At 39.5% G+C, this 18460-nt stretch overlaps 1 protein-coding gene across 4 annotated transcripts in view; it reads left to right on the top strand.

Annotated features, from left to right (window-relative positions):
- The window catches only part of pdxdc1 (pyridoxal-dependent decarboxylase domain containing 1), a 47538-nt gene extending 32052 nt beyond the window's left edge, over positions 1 to 15486 (top strand). For all 4 annotated transcript variants that reach the window (XM_085155827.1, XM_085155830.1, XM_085155826.1 and 1 more), the window contains 7 exons: positions 58 to 232; positions 2185 to 2303; positions 2409 to 2530; positions 4822 to 4914; positions 6055 to 6151; positions 8168 to 8266; positions 9742 to 15486. In XM_085155827.1, the coding sequence (XP_085011953.1) occupies positions 58 to 232; positions 2185 to 2303; positions 2409 to 2530; positions 4822 to 4914; positions 6055 to 6151; positions 8168 to 8266; positions 9742 to 10013 (977 nt within the window). In that variant the 3' untranslated portion in view covers positions 10014 to 15486. The remainder of the gene's footprint in view (positions 1 to 57; positions 233 to 2184; positions 2304 to 2408; positions 2531 to 4821; positions 4915 to 6054; positions 6152 to 8167; positions 8267 to 9741) is intronic.
- The last annotated feature ends 2974 nt before the right edge of the window (positions 15487 to 18460 follow it).

The following is an 18460-nucleotide window of genomic DNA, read 5'->3' as shown; positions in this document are numbered from 1 at the left end:
TAACTACCACCTGAGTAGTTAGGAGACATGCAACTCTCACTTCTCATTCCCTTCCAGTTCTGGGGACCCGGGAAGAGGATGTTGAGTCCATTGTGGAGAAAATGACAGAGCTGGTATTTGTAATGAGCTCCACAATGTCCCTCAGAGAAGACTTCAGAGAGGAAACACATAAACGTTCACCCTCACTCAGATACATAAACGAGTTCGCCTGGCCTGGACTGGGAGTTGTCCGGTAAGGGTGCATGCAGCTTACATGAAGTTCTTTACTTAATATGTTATTTGCATATTTATTAATTAGTAGTAGTAGTAATAATAGTGTCTTTGTCTGAACTGTACTGGAAACTTCATTAGTTTTGGATTTGAAGTACTGTACTGTTGTTACTTGCACCCTCATATCATGTTCACATTAATATAAATTTGAAGAAATGTAGACAATTTTTTGTTTCTGTTTATCTGTTTAAGTTGATTTCTTATAGTAATTGCTTGTGTGTGCCTGTGTGTGTGTGTGTGTTTTCTTTTACAAATCTTGCCATCTAGAAATTGTTGCAATTGGATGCACAAGCCATTATACAGAATAAAATCATTGGCATATATAGCACAGTCTTTTTACTGTAATGGAAAGTAGGAAGCCCTTTCTGCACATGAGTGTCCTGCATAAATTGGGTATTGACAAGCCGATACTACATTATTATTTATATAATATTCATATAATAAGTGCATACATTTTATTTTGGAAATGGGTAATGTAAAGGATCAAAACAAAGACGTAAAATGATTCAGTGCTATATAAAAAGCACTTAAATATAATATATTTAAATGATTATATTAGAGAAAGATAACCTGAGTAAATACAAAATATTGTTTTTAAATGATGATTTCCTTTATTGGCCCTTGCCCTGTGTAAAAAGACTAAAATCTCAAAATAACAACACATCGTGCGAATCATCCCACGAGCGCATCGACGACTTATCCAGGACGTCAAAAACCTGACAACCAGTTATCAGGTTCAGGAGGCAGTTATTTTTTCACAGAAGGCCAAGTAGATTTGGATTCTTTTGTTTAATAATTGAAACCATCATTTAAAAACTGCATTTTGTATTAACTCAAGTTATCATTGTTTGATATGAACATCTTTTTATTGATCTGAAACATGTAAGTATGACAAATACACAAAAAATGAGAAATCTGGAAAAACATTTTCACAGCCTGTATATCTTAGTTGTATCAAGACAGTGCATATGTTTGTTATTTTATACATGGATCAGTTTCCACTGACTAGTAAGTGACAAGGTGAGATGATTTGTTAGTCCTTGTAGGAACTTGACTGAAGTCCAACCGTAATTTAATGACTTGTAGAGACTGGCTGATACAGCATTTGTAAGACCCATTCCAATACAATACTGATGTTTGGTGATATATTGTCTTTTTTTGCTTTCAGACACACAAAGTAAATACATTTGTTGTGTGTAGTTATTTATTTTTTTACACTCCCCCCAACTCTGCTCAGATTGGTTGTAGTGTTTGTGCCAATCCAAAGAGCTGTTCTGCCAACAGTGAAGTTGCAGAGTGCCCTCGATGGAAAAACCATGCAATATCAACACTCATGACATGGATAAGGGGTGTTCTTCCATTTCCACTTTATTTTCAACTTTTCCTTAATCAGCTGTTACAAATCTCGATACTGATAAAGAAGCAAATAGCTAATGTTAAAATCAATTAAAGTCAGTGATATTAGTCTGCCAAAGTTGGTCACACTCTGACTGGACATAGTAAAGAAAGGGACATATGTATGCAGTTAAGGTCTATTGCCATTAAGGCAGAAAGCCGAGCATCGAGCCCAAGGAACTCTGTGGTGAGGCATTTCTTTGCACTGATCAATGGATATTGATGGATGAAGCCAGACAACCATATTTATTAAAATTCCTTCATCTTATTATGTCCTAATTTGCTGTTGTTCCATAGCACTAGCATAGCAGACATGAGAAGGAAGGAAGCTCAGTGTCACAAAACTAAAGCCTTTATCTGTTTAATTAGTTAAATTATCATCACTCTAAGAGAAACTATCAATGTTGCATATTTAATTTCTGTCTTTTGGTCTTTAGCAGTATTCTCAAATTGTCACAAGATCTGTTTGTTTTCAGTAGTTTTCACACTTGTGGATGTGATTGATGCTGTGATGTTCAGGTATGAGATGCAGGCTAATGGAATGGATGAGGACAGGAAGAAGCAGGAGCAGGAGAAAATTAACACTGAGCTACTCAAGAAACTGCAAGACCTTGACACTGACATCCTGTTTTCCACTGGTGGGTACCTCTACTTATCTGAGAGGCTTTTGGAAAAAACAAACAAACACTGTTTTAACCATTTCTGTTGTTCTTTCCTCTGTTTCTGTTTGTTTCATTTCTCAGGCCCTGAGTTCGTGACAGAGCAGGGCTGCATTTTTTTGGGAATGGTGACAGATGATGTTGATGTTTCAGACCTGGTGGATACAATAGCTGCCCTGGGCAGGGACATAGAGGAGAGCGGGAAGGTAAGTCCTGCTTTCAGTTTGCAGAATATTTGAAAATCTTTAGATGGCGTTTGCAGTTAATAACTTGTTCCCAGTTTGGATTCAGTTGTTACTATATTGTTGGCAAAGCTGCTAATCTGTTTACATTAGTTTAACCATAGCTCTGCAGCTAGCTATAAGGTAGCACACTATTGTTTTTCAACTAACACAAACTGACTAACCATCTAAATATCTCTGATATTTCTGCCTTATTTTATATCTGAAGTTATAGCAGTGTTATATCTTTTTTATTTGCATTACTTTTTGTTCACTGATTTTAATAGATTTGAAAAAATCTGAACCATTTTTATCTCTGTTGTAACTCTCTACTTGTTTGCTTTTGGGAACTGAAGGAGCATTTGGCTAATGATACTTGATTTAATGAAGTGACAAATCTAAAAAGTGACAAATTTACTGAAATAAAGTGATCTCTTGCTTTTCAAAGCGGTTTCACAAAACCCTTGCCTGTTTGCATCTATCCTTTACATTACTGCCATCTTCTTGGCTGTTGTCACTGAAAGCTGCACTTCTTTTGTCTGTCTCCTGTTAACAATGATTTCAGCTGGGCAAGCTGAGAAGCCAGCAGCTTTTTTCTGGGGCATGCATGTGTGAATAGACCTCTGGTCTTTGAGGGTAAACTAGCTTGTATGCTCTTACCATCTGCACAGATTAGCATATATGAGAAATCACTTAACTGAGTGAATTTAATAAACTTAATCAGTGTTCTGACAACACTCCATCTCTATTCTTCATCAGTATTTTTCATCTCCCTTTATCGATATTAATAGTGCATATAATGCAGCAGGTGCAGGCTTTTTTTGTTGTCAAATTTTATATCCAACTGTACCGAAGTGGCACACGCCTTACATCCTTGAGTTTACCTCTTTCATCTGGTTTAAAGCCAAAGAAATCCCAAATTGGTGCTTTGTATTTTTTTGGCAGCTAGTTTGGACTTGTTCTGCGTTCTAAACACGCAAATCAGTCTGTGCACGATTACATTGCTCCGCCCATCAGAAAGGTACCTGCATGAATGTACCCTATCATTTATTTACGGAGCCCCGCAGGGGACATGGGAGAAAAAAGAAAATTAAGACGGACTTTTGCGAGATCTCGCAAAAACTTTTGCGAGATATCGCAAAACAAACTCGGGATCTCGCAAAAGTTTTGCGAGATCTCGCAAAACTTTTATCCGCATTCTTCGGAGGCCGCCAGCCCGAAGCCGACCGGGAGGTCGAGGCACGATGTGCCGGGAAAGCGGTGTTCCTTCCGGCTGTAGTAGGTCTCAACCTCCCGTTAGCTTCGAGATAGTGGGTGTCAGATCTCCGAAAACGTCGGAGCACTTTTGCAAATATGTGATGTCTTGTATCTGACGTTTACACAACTACATTCACACCTCAAAATATCTTAAAAGTGTATTTTGTGACCCAGAAAGAGTAATATTACAACTAAGTAGCTGCCGCCATTGTTGGAATTCAACTTTTGCGAGATCTCGCAAAAGTTTTGTGAGATCCCGAGTTTGTTTTGCGAGATCTCGCAAAAGTCCGTCTTAATGTTTTTTTTCTCCCATGTCCCCTGCGGGGCTCCGTATGTTCTAACGTTTGAGTCTAAGGTTTATTTTTTAGCACTTGACGACTCTTTCTTTTTGCTTCTCATCCGTCAATACTCTGCATACTTTTTCACGTGATTCCGTTTATTTTGAAAATTCTCAACAGGATCTTGAGCTTTATTGTGAGAGGTTTATGTGGAAAATAAACAAGCGGACATGCGGTGGTGTTACCATCGTTGTTACTAACGACAACCCATAAAAACAGGCGCTTGTCCGTCCGTAGTGTGGTTATATTAAATATAAGAAAAAGAGAGAACTTTAAGAAATTAATATAGCCACTACAGTGACCATCAAAACGATGAAAAAAATATTGCCATAAACAGTTTATTTTGTGACACCACGAAACAAACGATAGTGTAAAATGAAACGATAGACGTTCTTATATTGTCATCCGATATATATCGTTATATCGAACAGCCGTAGTTGATATAAATAAATATGATATAAATATCCAAGAATTCAAAAATTAATTTACTTAAGTTAGAGCTACATTCAAAGTTAATAAGATTGTTGCCTAGGGAAACTCTCATCTGGAATTTATGAAGGGTTATTGCTAATACTTTTATAACAACATGTCAAAATAGCTGGTACGAGTTATACTCCAGGTTTGGCTGATTCTTCATTAATTACATTTACGTTTATAAAGCAGTGATTCTTTTCTGCTTAGTTGCTGCAGAACATGACAGAGGTGGTGAGGAAAGGCATCCTGGAGGCAGAGCTGCAGCTGCAAAAGGCTAATGAGGAGAAACTCGTGGAGGAGGTGTGTGTGTCTGTGTGCGCGCGTGCATGTTTGTAGTGGAGTAGGTAACTTAAGATCAGAGGTTAAATCATTCACAAGTGGATACAAGTACCAAAATTGGTGAGCCCAGCGTAAGCTGACTTTCAGGGTCTGAAAAGAATGATAAGCTTCAAACATAGAGATGTTTTTTGTCGTCTCCTGTTCTCGGTCTGTGTTAGTGTAACTGCTTACATTTATCTGAAAACAGGGGTATAGTGAAGTCATTGTAGAAGCAGTGCCTTTTGTTTCAACCAAGATGGGTGTAGGGCATGTTACTACTCTAGGCATTTCCCATGAATGTCCACATCACCAAGGGGGTAAAAGGGTAATCCATCAACTGTGATAACACCTATATATCAAAATGTAAATTCCACTTTCCTCCAAACTGCAAAGATGGGAACAAATAGTGTTTGTTCAGTTGTTCCAATAAGGCAAAAAGATCTCAATTTTAAGTTTGTCAGGAACCTCAAGATAATCAGTACCATTTATTTCACTGGGATTCCTATGTGATGGATTCCTTTACACTGTGTGGCTGATATCAAGTCTCCGCTGAGATTTGGAAGGATGCATCAACTTGCAGGTACACAGAGACAAAGCCCAATCACTATTCCCATTAAACTCATGGGAATGGACGCAGTTAAAGAAATGTGAAAGCGATGTTGAATTTTCCATTTGCATTTGTTTCACATGTCAAGTTCAACCCTTGTTGCCCATACATAACTTAATGGTCACTAAAATTTGTACCTGTGATGTTGAGAAGTTTTTAAGTAATACTTTTTTTGTTTTAAATAGTAAAACTGCAAAAAAAAAAAAAACAACTTCTCAAGAGCCTTCCAAAGGGGGAAAAAAAAACAAAAATCAAGACAATCAGCTCTGAACTTCATTCAGTCTCTATCCAACGGTTGGAATTAAATGTTCTCTGTGTTGGAAGTAGCAACTTTCTTTTTGTCTTCAGATTAATAGCTTCAGAGAGAAAAGCACAAGTTTTGGTGCTTGTATCCACTTTTGAAAGATTTGCTCGCTGCTTCACTGTGTGTTCCAGTACAGATGAATAAATGGGAGTGTGCCTAGACTGAGTTGTGTGTTGAAATGATGAATTGTAACTCCTGCTGTGTATTCTAGGGAATGCTGAGACAGCTTCCTGTGGTTGGCTCTGTGTTAAACTGGTTCTCTCCAATCCAAAGCTCCATAAAGGGACGGACATTCAGTCTTGCAGCAGGTAGTCCATTTCTGTTAGGACAGACTCATTCTGTGTAACCCACAAAGCTATTCTTGTTTCAACCACATGTTTATGTAGGTAAAGTGGAATACTTTGTTCTCAGGTTCTTCATTGAATGTTTCTTAGTTTCAGACTGAATTTAGAAGAAGAGCTTTTGAGAGAGTTACATTTTCTGTTTTAAAAACTTTACAGCTTGAATTTAATTTGCTAACACCCACCACGTTTCTTTGACTTGCTGTTTTAATCAATGTACAGTGGGGCAAAAAAGTATTTAGTCAGCCACCGATTGTGCAAGTTCCCCCACTTAAAATGATGACAGAGGTCAGTAATTTGCACCAGAGGTACACTTCAACTGTGAGAGACAGAATGTGAAAAAAAAAAAATCCATGAATTCACATGGTAGGATTTGTAAAGAATTTATTCGTAAATCAGGGTGGAAAATAAGTATTTGGTCAATAACAAAAATACAACTCAATACTTTGTAACATAACCTTTGTTGGCAATAACAGAGGTCAAATGTTTACTATAGGTCTTTACCAGGTTTGCACACACAGTAGCTGGTATTTTGGCCCATTCCTCCATGTAGATCTTCTCAAGAGCAGTGATGTTTTGGGGCTGTCGCCGAGCAACACGGACTTTCAACTCCCGCCACAGATTTTCTATGGGGTTGAGGTCTGGAGACTGGCTAGGCCACTCCAGGACTTTCAAATGCTTCTTACGGAGCCACTCCTTTGTTGCCCGGGCGGTGTGTTTTGGATCATTGTCATGTTGGAAGACCCAGCCTCGTTTCATCTTCAAAGTTCTCACTGATGGAAGGAGGTTTTGGCTCAAAATCTCACGATACTTGGCCCCATTCATTCTGTCCTTAACACGGATCAGTCGTCCTGTCCCCTTGGCAGAAAAACAGCCCCATAGCATGATGTTTCCACCCCCATGCTTCACAGTAGGTATGGTGTTCTTGGGATGCAAGAAGTATTCTTCTTCCTCCAAACACGACGAGTTGAGTTTATACCAAAAAGTTATAAAAAGTTCTACTTTGGTTTCATCTGACCACATGACATTCTCCCAATCCTCTGCTGTATCATCCATGTGCTCTCTGGCAAACTTCAGACGGGCCTGGACATGCACTGGCTTCAGCAGCGGAACACGTCTGGCACTGCGGGATTTGATTCCCTGCCGTTGTAGTGTGTTACTGATGGTGACCTTTGTTACTTTGGTCCCAGCTCTCTGCAGGTCATTCACCAGGTCCCCCCGTGTGGTTCTGGGATCTTTGCTCACCGTTCTCATGATCATTTTGACCCCACGGGATGAGATCTTGCGTGGAGCCCCAGATCGAGGGAGATTATCAGTGGTCTTGTATGTCTTCCATTTTCTGATGATTGCTCCCACAGTTGATTTTTTCACACCAAGCTGCTTGCCTATTGTAGATTCACTCTTCCCAGTCTGGTGCAGGTCTACAATTCTTTTCCTGGTGTCCTTCGAAAGCTCTTTGGTCTTGGCCATGGCGGCGTTTGGAGTCTGACTGGTTGAGGCTGTGGACAGGTGTCTTTTATACAGATGATGAGGTCAAACAGGTGCCATTCATACAGATAATGAGTGGGGGACAGAAAAGCTTCTTACAGAAGACGTTACAGGTCTGTGAGAGCCAGGGATTTTCCTTGTTTGAGGTGACCAAATACTTATTTTCCACCCTGATTTACGAATAAATTCTTTACAAATCCTACCATGTGAATTCATGGATTTTTTTTTCACATTCTCTCTCTCACAGTTGAAGTGTACCTCTGGTGCAAATTACTGACCTCTGTCATCATTTTAAGTGGGGGAACTTGCACAATCGGTGGCTGACTAAATACTTTTTTGCCCCACTGTATTCTGTCAACAGTTATTCCTGTTCCAGTTCCTTCAAGTGTTTGAGTCACTGATTACACATAAAAACTAATTGAGTTTAAATATAGCAAATCTACAGTATGTGTAACATACAGAGCATGAGTTGGTTAATGACTTGGGTGTTTTTAGGTTCTCTGGATTCCACAGAAGTGACTTACTCCACAAAAGCCCAAGCTGACAGGCCATCCCTGCAGGACACTCCCATTTCTTCATCAAAGAAACTGCCAGGTAAGATAGTTCCCGCCTTTCACTCACACTCACTCTGGTAATAGCAGATCGGCAATAAAAGCACTTAATAATTAACTTATCATTTCCTGTTGTCAGCTTTCTTGCTCAAGTTTAAGGTAACCTGTTCTGCTTGTCCTTATTTGACTATGCATAAATCATCACTGTGTGACTAAAGTTCAGCTTCAGACTGCTCTAGACGCCAAGTTTATTTATGTTTTTTCCACTCTCAAAGCTAGCAGAGTCAAAAAGACAAAGCTTGTGATGGTATGGCTGTTTAATGCACTAAGCTTTATTTGGCCATTTCAGATCCAGGAGCCTCACCCCTGTGATGTTCGAGTCTGTTTGCAGAGGCAGTAATTTAGAAGAAAGTTCACTTAAACGAAGAAGGTGCTAAAACCAGGCCTTGCTTCGTCCTCTGTGTGAAGCTAGCAGTGTAAGATAAAAATGATTATTTTCAATCATACAAAGCTACTCTACAGTTTGAGTGTGTTATTGGTCTTCTTGCCAATACAAGGTGTAACAAAGTTTAGAGACATTGCCTATTAAAACTTAAATATGGACCGTCTCTATTCAAGGTTGTGTGCGTGTGCATCTGGATTACTTCCAGGTCAGGTGCAATTTTCAGATTCCAGGAAACCCTTTTCTGACCACTTGCATAGTGAGTAAACATACAGAGCTGGGTTTCAGTCTGCACTGTCAGGACAAGGAGAAAAACTTTTTTTTTTAGTTATTTGTGACATTCACAGGGTTGTTTTCCCATGAAATCATCTCAGTGTCAGACTGTAAATAGAGAGGTCTATAAACATGCTGGTGTGTCTGAGGGAGAACACTTTACCGACTTTTAAGAGGCAAGAAGAAGAGGATGTTTTACCCTCTTCATGGCATTGTACACCAGCTTAGTGCATTAAACAGCCATACCATCACAAGCTTTGTCCAACATGATATACAAATTCATGTCTCCTATGTCACCATTTGGACACAATGGAGAACATCCAGAAAGCATAGCAGAGGCACAAGTACAAGAGTCGGAAAAAGGACTTTGAGGAAGCGATTGAAATCTAGCAGAGGCGCTGAAAGCTTCACAGCACCGTCTGGATAAAAATAGATACAAGATGACTTTTTCATTCTGAGAGTATTTTGATGAGCAAACCCACAAGTTTGCATGTCATGGTAATCTTTGTTGTTTCTATTATTTTGGTTGATATTTTTGTCACTGAATGCTTTCATTAATTTTTGAAAGTTTCACCTCCAAAAGTAAATCCACATGACCATGATTTCATGGACCCCATTAGTACTTTGCATTTGGTCTCAGCATATTTAGTCCATTTGTCTCTTAAAGAATAGCTTCTTCTCTTTGAAAAATCTACTTTTCATCGTTAGAGAGCTTACAGGTTTATATCTTGACCAGTTTAGTGTTTTCATGAAATCAGCAGTTACTGATTTGTGTTGTACCTCACACTTGCCTTGTGCCACAGGTCAGAAGTTATTTCGACGTGCAGGTGCGAGCACAGATTCGACTGAAACCAGCTGCACACAGGCTGAGGCAACATTCCAGGAGGAAAATCCTACTGGGATCGGCAGCAGCATCAACCCTCCGATCTCTCCACCTACACCAGAGGCGCCACATCACACCTCAGGCGATTTGGTACCAGAGAAAAACCTGAAGTTGTCTTCTGAGATCGATGACTTGGAAGCCTCAGAAGAGATGCACCCTGAAGGCCAAGAGGCAGAAGAGAGCACAAGATAGGATGACTGTTTCTGCTGGTTTTCTAACCATCTTAGAGCAACTAGCCTAAAAGATGCTTTAAAAAAAGTTACTGTGTAAAATGTAAATAAAAACAGAATGCAATGATTTGCAAATCTCAAACTCAGAACACAGAAAACATGTCAAATGTTTGAACTGAGAATATATAATTTTAAGAAAAATGCTAGCTCATTTTAAATGTAATGGCAGCAACGTGTCTCAAGCTGAGATAGGGCAACAAAAGTCTGGAAAAGTGACACAAAGCAGGACAACTTGCAACTGTAGTAATTAACTGACAACAATTCAGTAGCATGACTGGGTATGAAAAGAGCTTCTTAGATTGACAAAGTTTCTCTGAAGTAAACATGGACAGAGGTTCACCAATCTGCAAAAACCAGCTTTATTCTAAAATTATGGAGCAATTTGAGAACATCTCTGTGGCTAGCATTCCAAACAGTTCAGAACAAACAGAAAATACAGCAAAGACAACCCCAGGACTGTTGAGCAGATACTCTTCTTTCAGACAAGAATAGGGCAGCTCTCGTCTCCCAAAGGTCAAGCCTCCTCGTTTCCCAGACATTTACAGATTGTTAAAAGAAGCTGGGATGCTACTCAGTATGAACCTATGCCAAATTCCAAGTTATGTTGCTGTCATCAAATTCAAAATGACTGTTGAATGTTTTCCATCAGATGTAGGTGCATTAAATTGTGATCAGCTGAGGCAGTCATCAGTGCTACCTGTCAGTTGATTATAACGTTTTAGTGTAGATTTTTCTATCAAACGGGGGATGGGCTGAAGTTTGTCAGCTGATTCATCTGGTGTTGGATTACAGAGCAGAGGAGCAGCCATATTATAGATTTCTTTTCAGATTTTAAATAAAATATTTATTAGAACTCTGGAAATGAAGCAGCTTAAAGTTAGTTTTGACCCCCTTACTGTGAATGGTTGAAGCAAATTTGCCTTCAAACATTCATGTGCGCATTAACATACAGTAAGAGTCAATTTGAATTTTACAACAATAAACAATCTTTTCTATAGAAACATTTCCCTATTAACAAACACAGTGCACATTAGCCAGAGCTGTGTAAAGCAGAATCTGATTATGGGACATGTGAGATGTTCCCGTTTTTATTCACAAAATGTACTTTTGACTCATCTCTTACCACAAGGGGTTGCTACAGAGCGATTTATGCCAGATGCCTTTCCTGACTCAGTCTCAAAGGGTATATGTGTGTCCAGCTGGAATTGAACCAGCAAACTTTCACTTGCCAAGCAAAAGTGTAAACACTACACTAGAAAACTACTTTTTACACAATAATTGAACCTGAGCAAAAAGTGGGCTTCTGCCACAGAGAAGCTTTGCCTCAGGTATTCACTGTATGAGGGAGAATACTCTTTTCTCCAAAATATTATCCTTAAAATGTAAGTACTATATCAGAGGGACAATTGGGGTTAGGGTGCTTTGTTTTTTCAGTTTCACCGGTTGCCTGTATCTTATGTCTTACTCGTACTTACAGGCTATGTGAACATACTGTATGCATTTTCTACTACTTACAAAATGGATTGTTTTCCTTGGCTCTAAAGTAGCGCATCAAATAATCATTTATGAAGAGGTTTTGTGTTTTATTATTTTATTATTAAAATTAGGTGACAGGAGAGGAAATGGTTATTTTTTCCAGCTATTACTTCGGGGACACGTTTTTAAATGAATTGTACAAAAATAATTTACTAAGGTTTATGGTAGACGCACTATTGATGCTTTATTGAAACAGAAATTTAGCTAATGTCACAACACTAATCTTCAACCCTACCAATATAAAACGACATAAATCACTGGCAAACATGACATGGTGGTTTTGCCTCTGCAAGAACAAAAGTCAAAACCCTAAATTTAGCTGGATGTTTTCTTAGTTGCTTTGAGCCAGGTGCTGGTGGAAGGTTTACTGTAAAGAGTAAAGAATGGTTGGAATGAAGTTTAAAAACTAATTGCACTTATACTTTAGACAATTATTGTTCTGCTGCTTTGCATTTAAATGAAATGAAGATTAATTTTATTGTTTTTGTTTTGGGTTTTTTGTTACAATTCTAATGCAAAAATAAGTTTCTATATTGAAAAAAGTCTTGAAAACTTGATGTGAATACATCACCGTCTAGATGTTTGATGTGTTTGGAATCTTTTTCGTTTGTTCTTGTTGGTGTTTTTAAGCACAGAAATTCTTTCGTTGTAACTTCTGTCACCACATGTCCAGGGTTCGGGTAATTTCTGATTAACTGTGTCTGATTTTTAGTCTTTCTTTGTTCAGTTGGGAGTTGATCATTAAATGCAGCAGTCATGTTAATGATTCCTGATCATTTGTAACTCTTAACTGTGTCACAGACAGTGTAATAAGTTAAAGTCAATGAAAAAAAGAAAGAGAATGAAATTAATAAGGTAAAGTAAAACGTCTATGGCTCGCTGGAGCTCTACAAGAGTCCTTCTAGAGTTAACTGTACTACTCCACACCCATCTTCAAATTCTTTGTAAGTGATCGCTCAGAAATACTTTGGACTGATTTATCATCGCTCCAAGTGATGAGACAAGGGTACAAAAGTCTGGAAAAGCAAATAAAAACTGGGATTATATGTTCTGCACCAGAAAATCCGCTCAGGTCTGGGTGACATAAATTATCAGTGAGTGTGAGGGTCTGTGAAGATTTGTGTAGCTCTTTTTTTTATCACCCAGCGTACTCTGCTGGGCGAAAAGAACTTACATTGCGATGTGACAGCTACACACCTCAGACTGCAGATTTCAAATAATAACAGGAATGGCTACTTGATTCTACAGCCAGTTGTATACAGCCTAGTCTAGGCCTAAGTGAACAGTTGGAGGATAATTTTGGAACTATTTCAGTTAACTGGCAGCATGTCAATAACATGACTGGGTATTATGAAAAAAAATCTTAGAGAGGCCGAGTTTCTCAGACATAAAGATGGGCAGATGTTCATCTTCTTTCAGGTGCTACCTTTAGAGGTTGCCAAAGCAGATCATCTGCCTCAATCTTCCTACTCTGTTACAACAACAATCTACATGTCATCCTTCATTACATCCATGAATGTTCTCTGTGGTCTTCTGCTTTTCCTCATGCCTGGCAACTCCATACTAAACATTAGTTCACTCTATTTACTCTCCATCCTCGATACATGTCCAGACCACCTAAGCCTTGTCTCTTGTTTACGCTGGTCTGAATCAGTTGATGAGTTTGTAAACATATAAGCTTTTTTCCTGTGATTTGGTTTCTTTTCGGACAGAGAATCCAGGTGAACTGGAAGCCAACCACAATGTGTCACTACTAACCACATGAGAATGTTCAGTCCACTCATTGGGCAAAAGTGCATTGGGCCAGGGGCAACAATACATCAAACCAAGTCTCACTAACAATTTGTAAACCTACGCTTTTGCTTCTGTCAGGAATACGGTTCTGTGTTCTGGATTACTGGAGAACATGGAGAATTTCTATTCATTTTACAGCTAATTGCTAGCCCATACAGACCTTTTCATATCTATAGTACATTGCCACAAGTTTTTTTTTTTTTTTAGCTCAGACTTGCAATGTTGGTTGGTTCAAACTGAAGTCAGATCACATTCACCCCATAAACAGACCGCTTAAAGTTAAACTGGAACCACACCGAGATGAGCTCCTCCAAAGGGTCAGCTTTTTAAAAAAAAGTTTTCTGTGTTTATATACCACTCTGAATTGAATAATTGGTTATTATTAATGTCTTCCAAATTGTTCCTTTTTGTCCCATCTCCCTCTCCTCACCCCCGGCAGACAGCTGCCCCTCCCTGAGCCTGGTTCTGCTGAAGATTTCTTCCTGTAGTTTTTCCTTCCCACTATCACCAAGTGCTTGCTCATTTGGGACCATCTGATTATTGGGGTTTCCTTGGTATAACTGTAAGGTCTTTACTACACAATATAAAGTGCGTGGAGGACTGTTGTTCTCTGTCAGAACTGACACTCTGACAAGGGACAAAAAGAGACCGCGACTATATATACCGGTACACAAAAGGGTGATTAGGGAAGTAGAGACAGCTGGGAAAAACAAAACACGGCTGAACAAAATCACAACAGAAGTGACAAAACTCAAAAGGAAGGAAGACTCATGGCAATGCACAAAGAATAGAAATGACTAAAATAAAACAGGAAATGAGCTAAACAGGGGAACCACATAGAAATGACTGCATGGGTTTGTGAACACAGTTTGCTGTGCCATGCACAAATGCAGATTAAAACTCTTAATCATGCAAAGAAAAAGTCATATGTGAAAATGCCACGATCCTCTCTGGGCCAAAGTTCATTTAAATGGATTGAGATAAAGCTCAAACCTGTTTAAAATTGGCATTCTTTTTAGGAAACATGGGACCACATCATTATTTTATGCAAACATAGGTTCTGCTTTTTTACATAGCAACAAGTAACTCAAAACATTATTTCTCAAAAGATCTTACCCTTTCAACTTTCTTCATCATGGAATTCTGTCCATGATGACACCATAAAGGAGATTTACAGATGTGCTTTATGGTGTCCAAGAAACCCAGCACCTGCCTCTGAACACCACGCCCAGGCTGCTGCAGAGATACTGAACACCACTGATAGTGCTGCAGGATACTGATCACTCTAAGCACTTTAGACTTCAAGCCACATTTTAAACATACATACATACATACATACAGCACTTTATCTGCAAGGAGAACATTCAAGTGCTCCTTAGAAATCTCACTGTCGTGGTGTAAAACCAGGAACCTTCTTCTAACCCACTCTCCCACTGTGGTGGCAGTCAACAAGATTGCACAAAAAAATGTAGTGGACAGGTGCATTCTGAGTGAAGGAAGAACAGTTAAGGCAATTTTCTTTGAATGTGAAATACAACATAGTGCTTTATAGAGCATACTTTTCAAACGACCTCCCCTGGAATCTCTGCAGCAACTCCATATATTGAGCCCTTTTTAGAATGTTACTCTACTGCTGTTAGTTCAAAAAACCTACACAAAAATGTATTAATTCATTAATAAAAAAACTACAACCCTGCCGAGTCGACCTTTGAGACCTGCTTTGGCAGATATCACAATATAGCAAAACGTTTTGTAGCAATCTTAATAGTCTTTATTGATTGACCTTCAGATAACCTTCTAACAGATGCCTTTAACTTCAGAGATTATCTTAGACAGTCTGTTGGTGATATTCACTTTGGTGACCATAGCCAAAGAGCAAAGGTTGAACATCTGCTGCAGTTTGCTTACCAGCCTAGCATTGGGGTGGAGGACGCCATCATCTACCTCCTGCACCAAGCTCTGACTCACCTGGAGAAGCCTGGAAGCACTGTGAGGATCGTGTTCTTTGATTTCTCCAGTGCTTTTAACACCATCCAGCCACGACTTCTGAGAGACAAGCTGGAGCTATCGGGAGTGGACCACCACATGTCCCAGTGGATACTGGACTACCTCACAGAACGTCCACAGTATGTGAGGTCACAGGGCTGTGTCTCTGACATGCTGGTCTGCAGTACGGGGGCCCCACAGGGAACTGTGCTGGCACCGTTCCTCTTCACCCTCTACACTGCAGATTTCTCCATCAACTCCCCACGCTGCCACCTACAGAAGTTCTCTGACGAGTCGGCCTCATCACAGGTGAGGACGACTCAGAGTACAGACAGTGGACTCTGGACTTTGTCGACTGGTGTCAGCAGAACCACCTGGTGATCAACGCCAGGAAAATGAAGGAGTTGGTGGTGGACTTCCGGAGACGCAGACCCACCACACTGACACCGGTGAACATCCAGGGAGTGGACATTGAGATAGTGCACTCTTATAGGTACCTGGGTGTTCACCTGAATAATAAACTGGACTGGAGCCACAACACTGATGCTCTTTACAGGAAGGGTCAGAGCAGACTCTACCTGCTGAGGCGGCTGAGGTCATTTGGAGTCCAGGGAGCGCTTTTAAAGACCTTCTATGACTCTGTGGTGGCATCTGTCTTTTTTTTTTTTTTCAGGAAGGCCACCTCTCTTCTGGGATGCACCCTGGATCCAGTGCAGGTGGTGGGAGACAGAAGGACTCTGGCCAAAATAACATCTCTGATGGACAGAGTCTCCCACCCCATGCATGTAAATGTTGCTGAACTGCAGAGCTCCTTCAGTGACAGACTGCTGCATCCTAGATGCACGAAGGAGCGTTTCCGCAGGTCCTACCTCCCTGCAGCTGTCAGACTGTACAATCAGAACTGCTCCCAACAAACATAGATGTTCACATCTGCGCTGTGACTGCAATAAGTTAATTAACCGATTCGCACTACAACCTGCTTTGCCTCTTATCTGTAGTTATTTTTATTTAATTTAATAGCTGTACAGTACTCTCTGTATATAGTAACCACTAGGGGTGGGGGAAAAAATCGATACTGTGTAGTATCGTGATATTTTGTTTGCTAATAATGTATCGATACAGGGACAGCAGAAATCGATATTTTGTTACAAAAAATGTTTTTGTGGACTGGAACATGCTCTGACTTCAGAGCCTGTTGATCCTTTTTCTGAGCAAGAATCCTGACATTCCTTCACTGTCCAAATGTGTTTAACTTTTTTTTTGGCAGCAATAAACATGACAGTTTACTTATTTTAATTTAAGACATGTTTTATTTTAATTAAGTTTAAAACTTTTTTATTTAATGTAAAATTATATTTTGTTTTAATTTACTTTCAAATTCTTCAGTTGCTGAATGGGCTGCATAGTTTTCATAAATTGCATAGTTTAGAATAGCTATAATTGTACCAGATGGTTGCATTCAGTTAAGTTGGACTAGACTGTAATACAAACCGTTCAGTTTGTCAACAATAAAACTGACTTAAATGAGAGAAAGACTGAGTGTGAGACTTTGATATTAGATAAAATGAATATTGATAAAGTTTACCTTTATGTACAGAATCTGAATATCGCAAAAAAAAATTTTTTAAATTGCAATAATATCGTATCGTGCATTAAGTATTGTGATAATATCGTATCGTGGGATGTATGGTGATTCCCACCTCTAGTAACCACTGTCCTTGATGTAAATATGTAAAAATTGTGTATGTTTCTGTTCTGTGTCCTGTGTACTGTTTGTTTGTATATGTGTCTTTTTGGCTGCTGTTACAACCAAATTTCCCCTTGTGGGACAATTAAAGGATTATTCTATCTGTGTAGACAACTTTTGCTTGTAGTGTAACTAGTAGCACAGTGCCCAAATATTAGATAAGACAAATGCTTTATTTATCCCATTTTGGGGATTTTTTGTTTTGCAGTTGTTTCTTACAGATCTGTGAGACAGACATATTGTATTATAGAAGATAACAGTATGCAGTTTCCCTCTATTGTCCTTGTGGCGGTGGAGCTTAATCAGTCTGTTAAAAAGGGCTCTCTACTCCTGGCAAATGGTGCAGATGATGGTCAGGATTATCCATGAGGAGAATGCTTTGTTCAGTGACCCTCTCTTCACTGCAGCTTTAAAAGTGTCCACTTTGCAGCCAATCGCAGAGCTTGGTTCCTGATCAGTTTATCCAGTCTGTAGTCAACAGTTCCAGTGCTGCTCCCCAGAAAACCACAGCAAAGTGCTTCACTAAGCACTAGCTAACTAAGTGACCAAAAAAACAACAAGAAAGCAATAAAAAGCAGCAACTCTCCATCACTTTGGTGTACACCAGCGGTCCCCAATCCCAGTCCACGAGGGCCGGTGTCCCTGCAGGTTTTAGATGTGTCCTTGATCCATCACAGCTGATTTAAATGGATAAATTACCTTCTCAACATGTCTTGAAGTTCTCCAGAGGCCTGGTAATGAACTAATCATGTGATTCAGGTGTGTTGATCCAGGGTGAGATCTAAAACCTGCAGGGACACCGGCCCTCGTGAACTGGGATTGGGGACCCCTGGTGTACACACTAAATCTTGCTTTGAGAATAGAGCCTCCTCTTCCCCTTTGCAAATACAGCCTGTGTATTTGTCTTGAAATTCAATCGGTTGTTGATGTCGATGCCGAGGTACTTGATCCAGCCCCATGATAGACATGGTTCGTGTAGCCATCCTCTCTCTGGTCTAGTGCCTTGAACCAACCACTTCCGAATCATTAGACTTTTTAAAGAAACTTGTCAAAACTCAGCTCTTCAAAAAACTTCAAGCTTTTTTGCTCAATTATATACTTTTATTTACACTATTTATTTATGCTACAGTACGCCAGAAGAAGCACTCAAAGCGCTTTAGGCTACATACTTCATTCTCCTATTCACACAACACCCAATTGTTGCCGTGACAAGACAAGAAAAACCACAGTGGTGATTAATAAATTAATGCCAGTGTCCTTCCGTTTCCACTCTCGTGCCAGCAGAGACTCTTTTGATTGGCTGCTATTTAACAGCCAATCTCGTCGATCTTAGAAAGCTTTTTTTT

Source organism: Neolamprologus multifasciatus, chromosome 4 (genome assembly GCF_963576455.1).
Source record: "Neolamprologus multifasciatus chromosome 4, fNeoMul1.2, whole genome shotgun sequence".
NCBI classification, from domain to species: domain Eukaryota; kingdom Metazoa; phylum Chordata; class Actinopteri; order Cichliformes; family Cichlidae; genus Neolamprologus; species Neolamprologus multifasciatus.
This window is presented reverse-complemented; position numbering and strand designations above follow the sequence as displayed.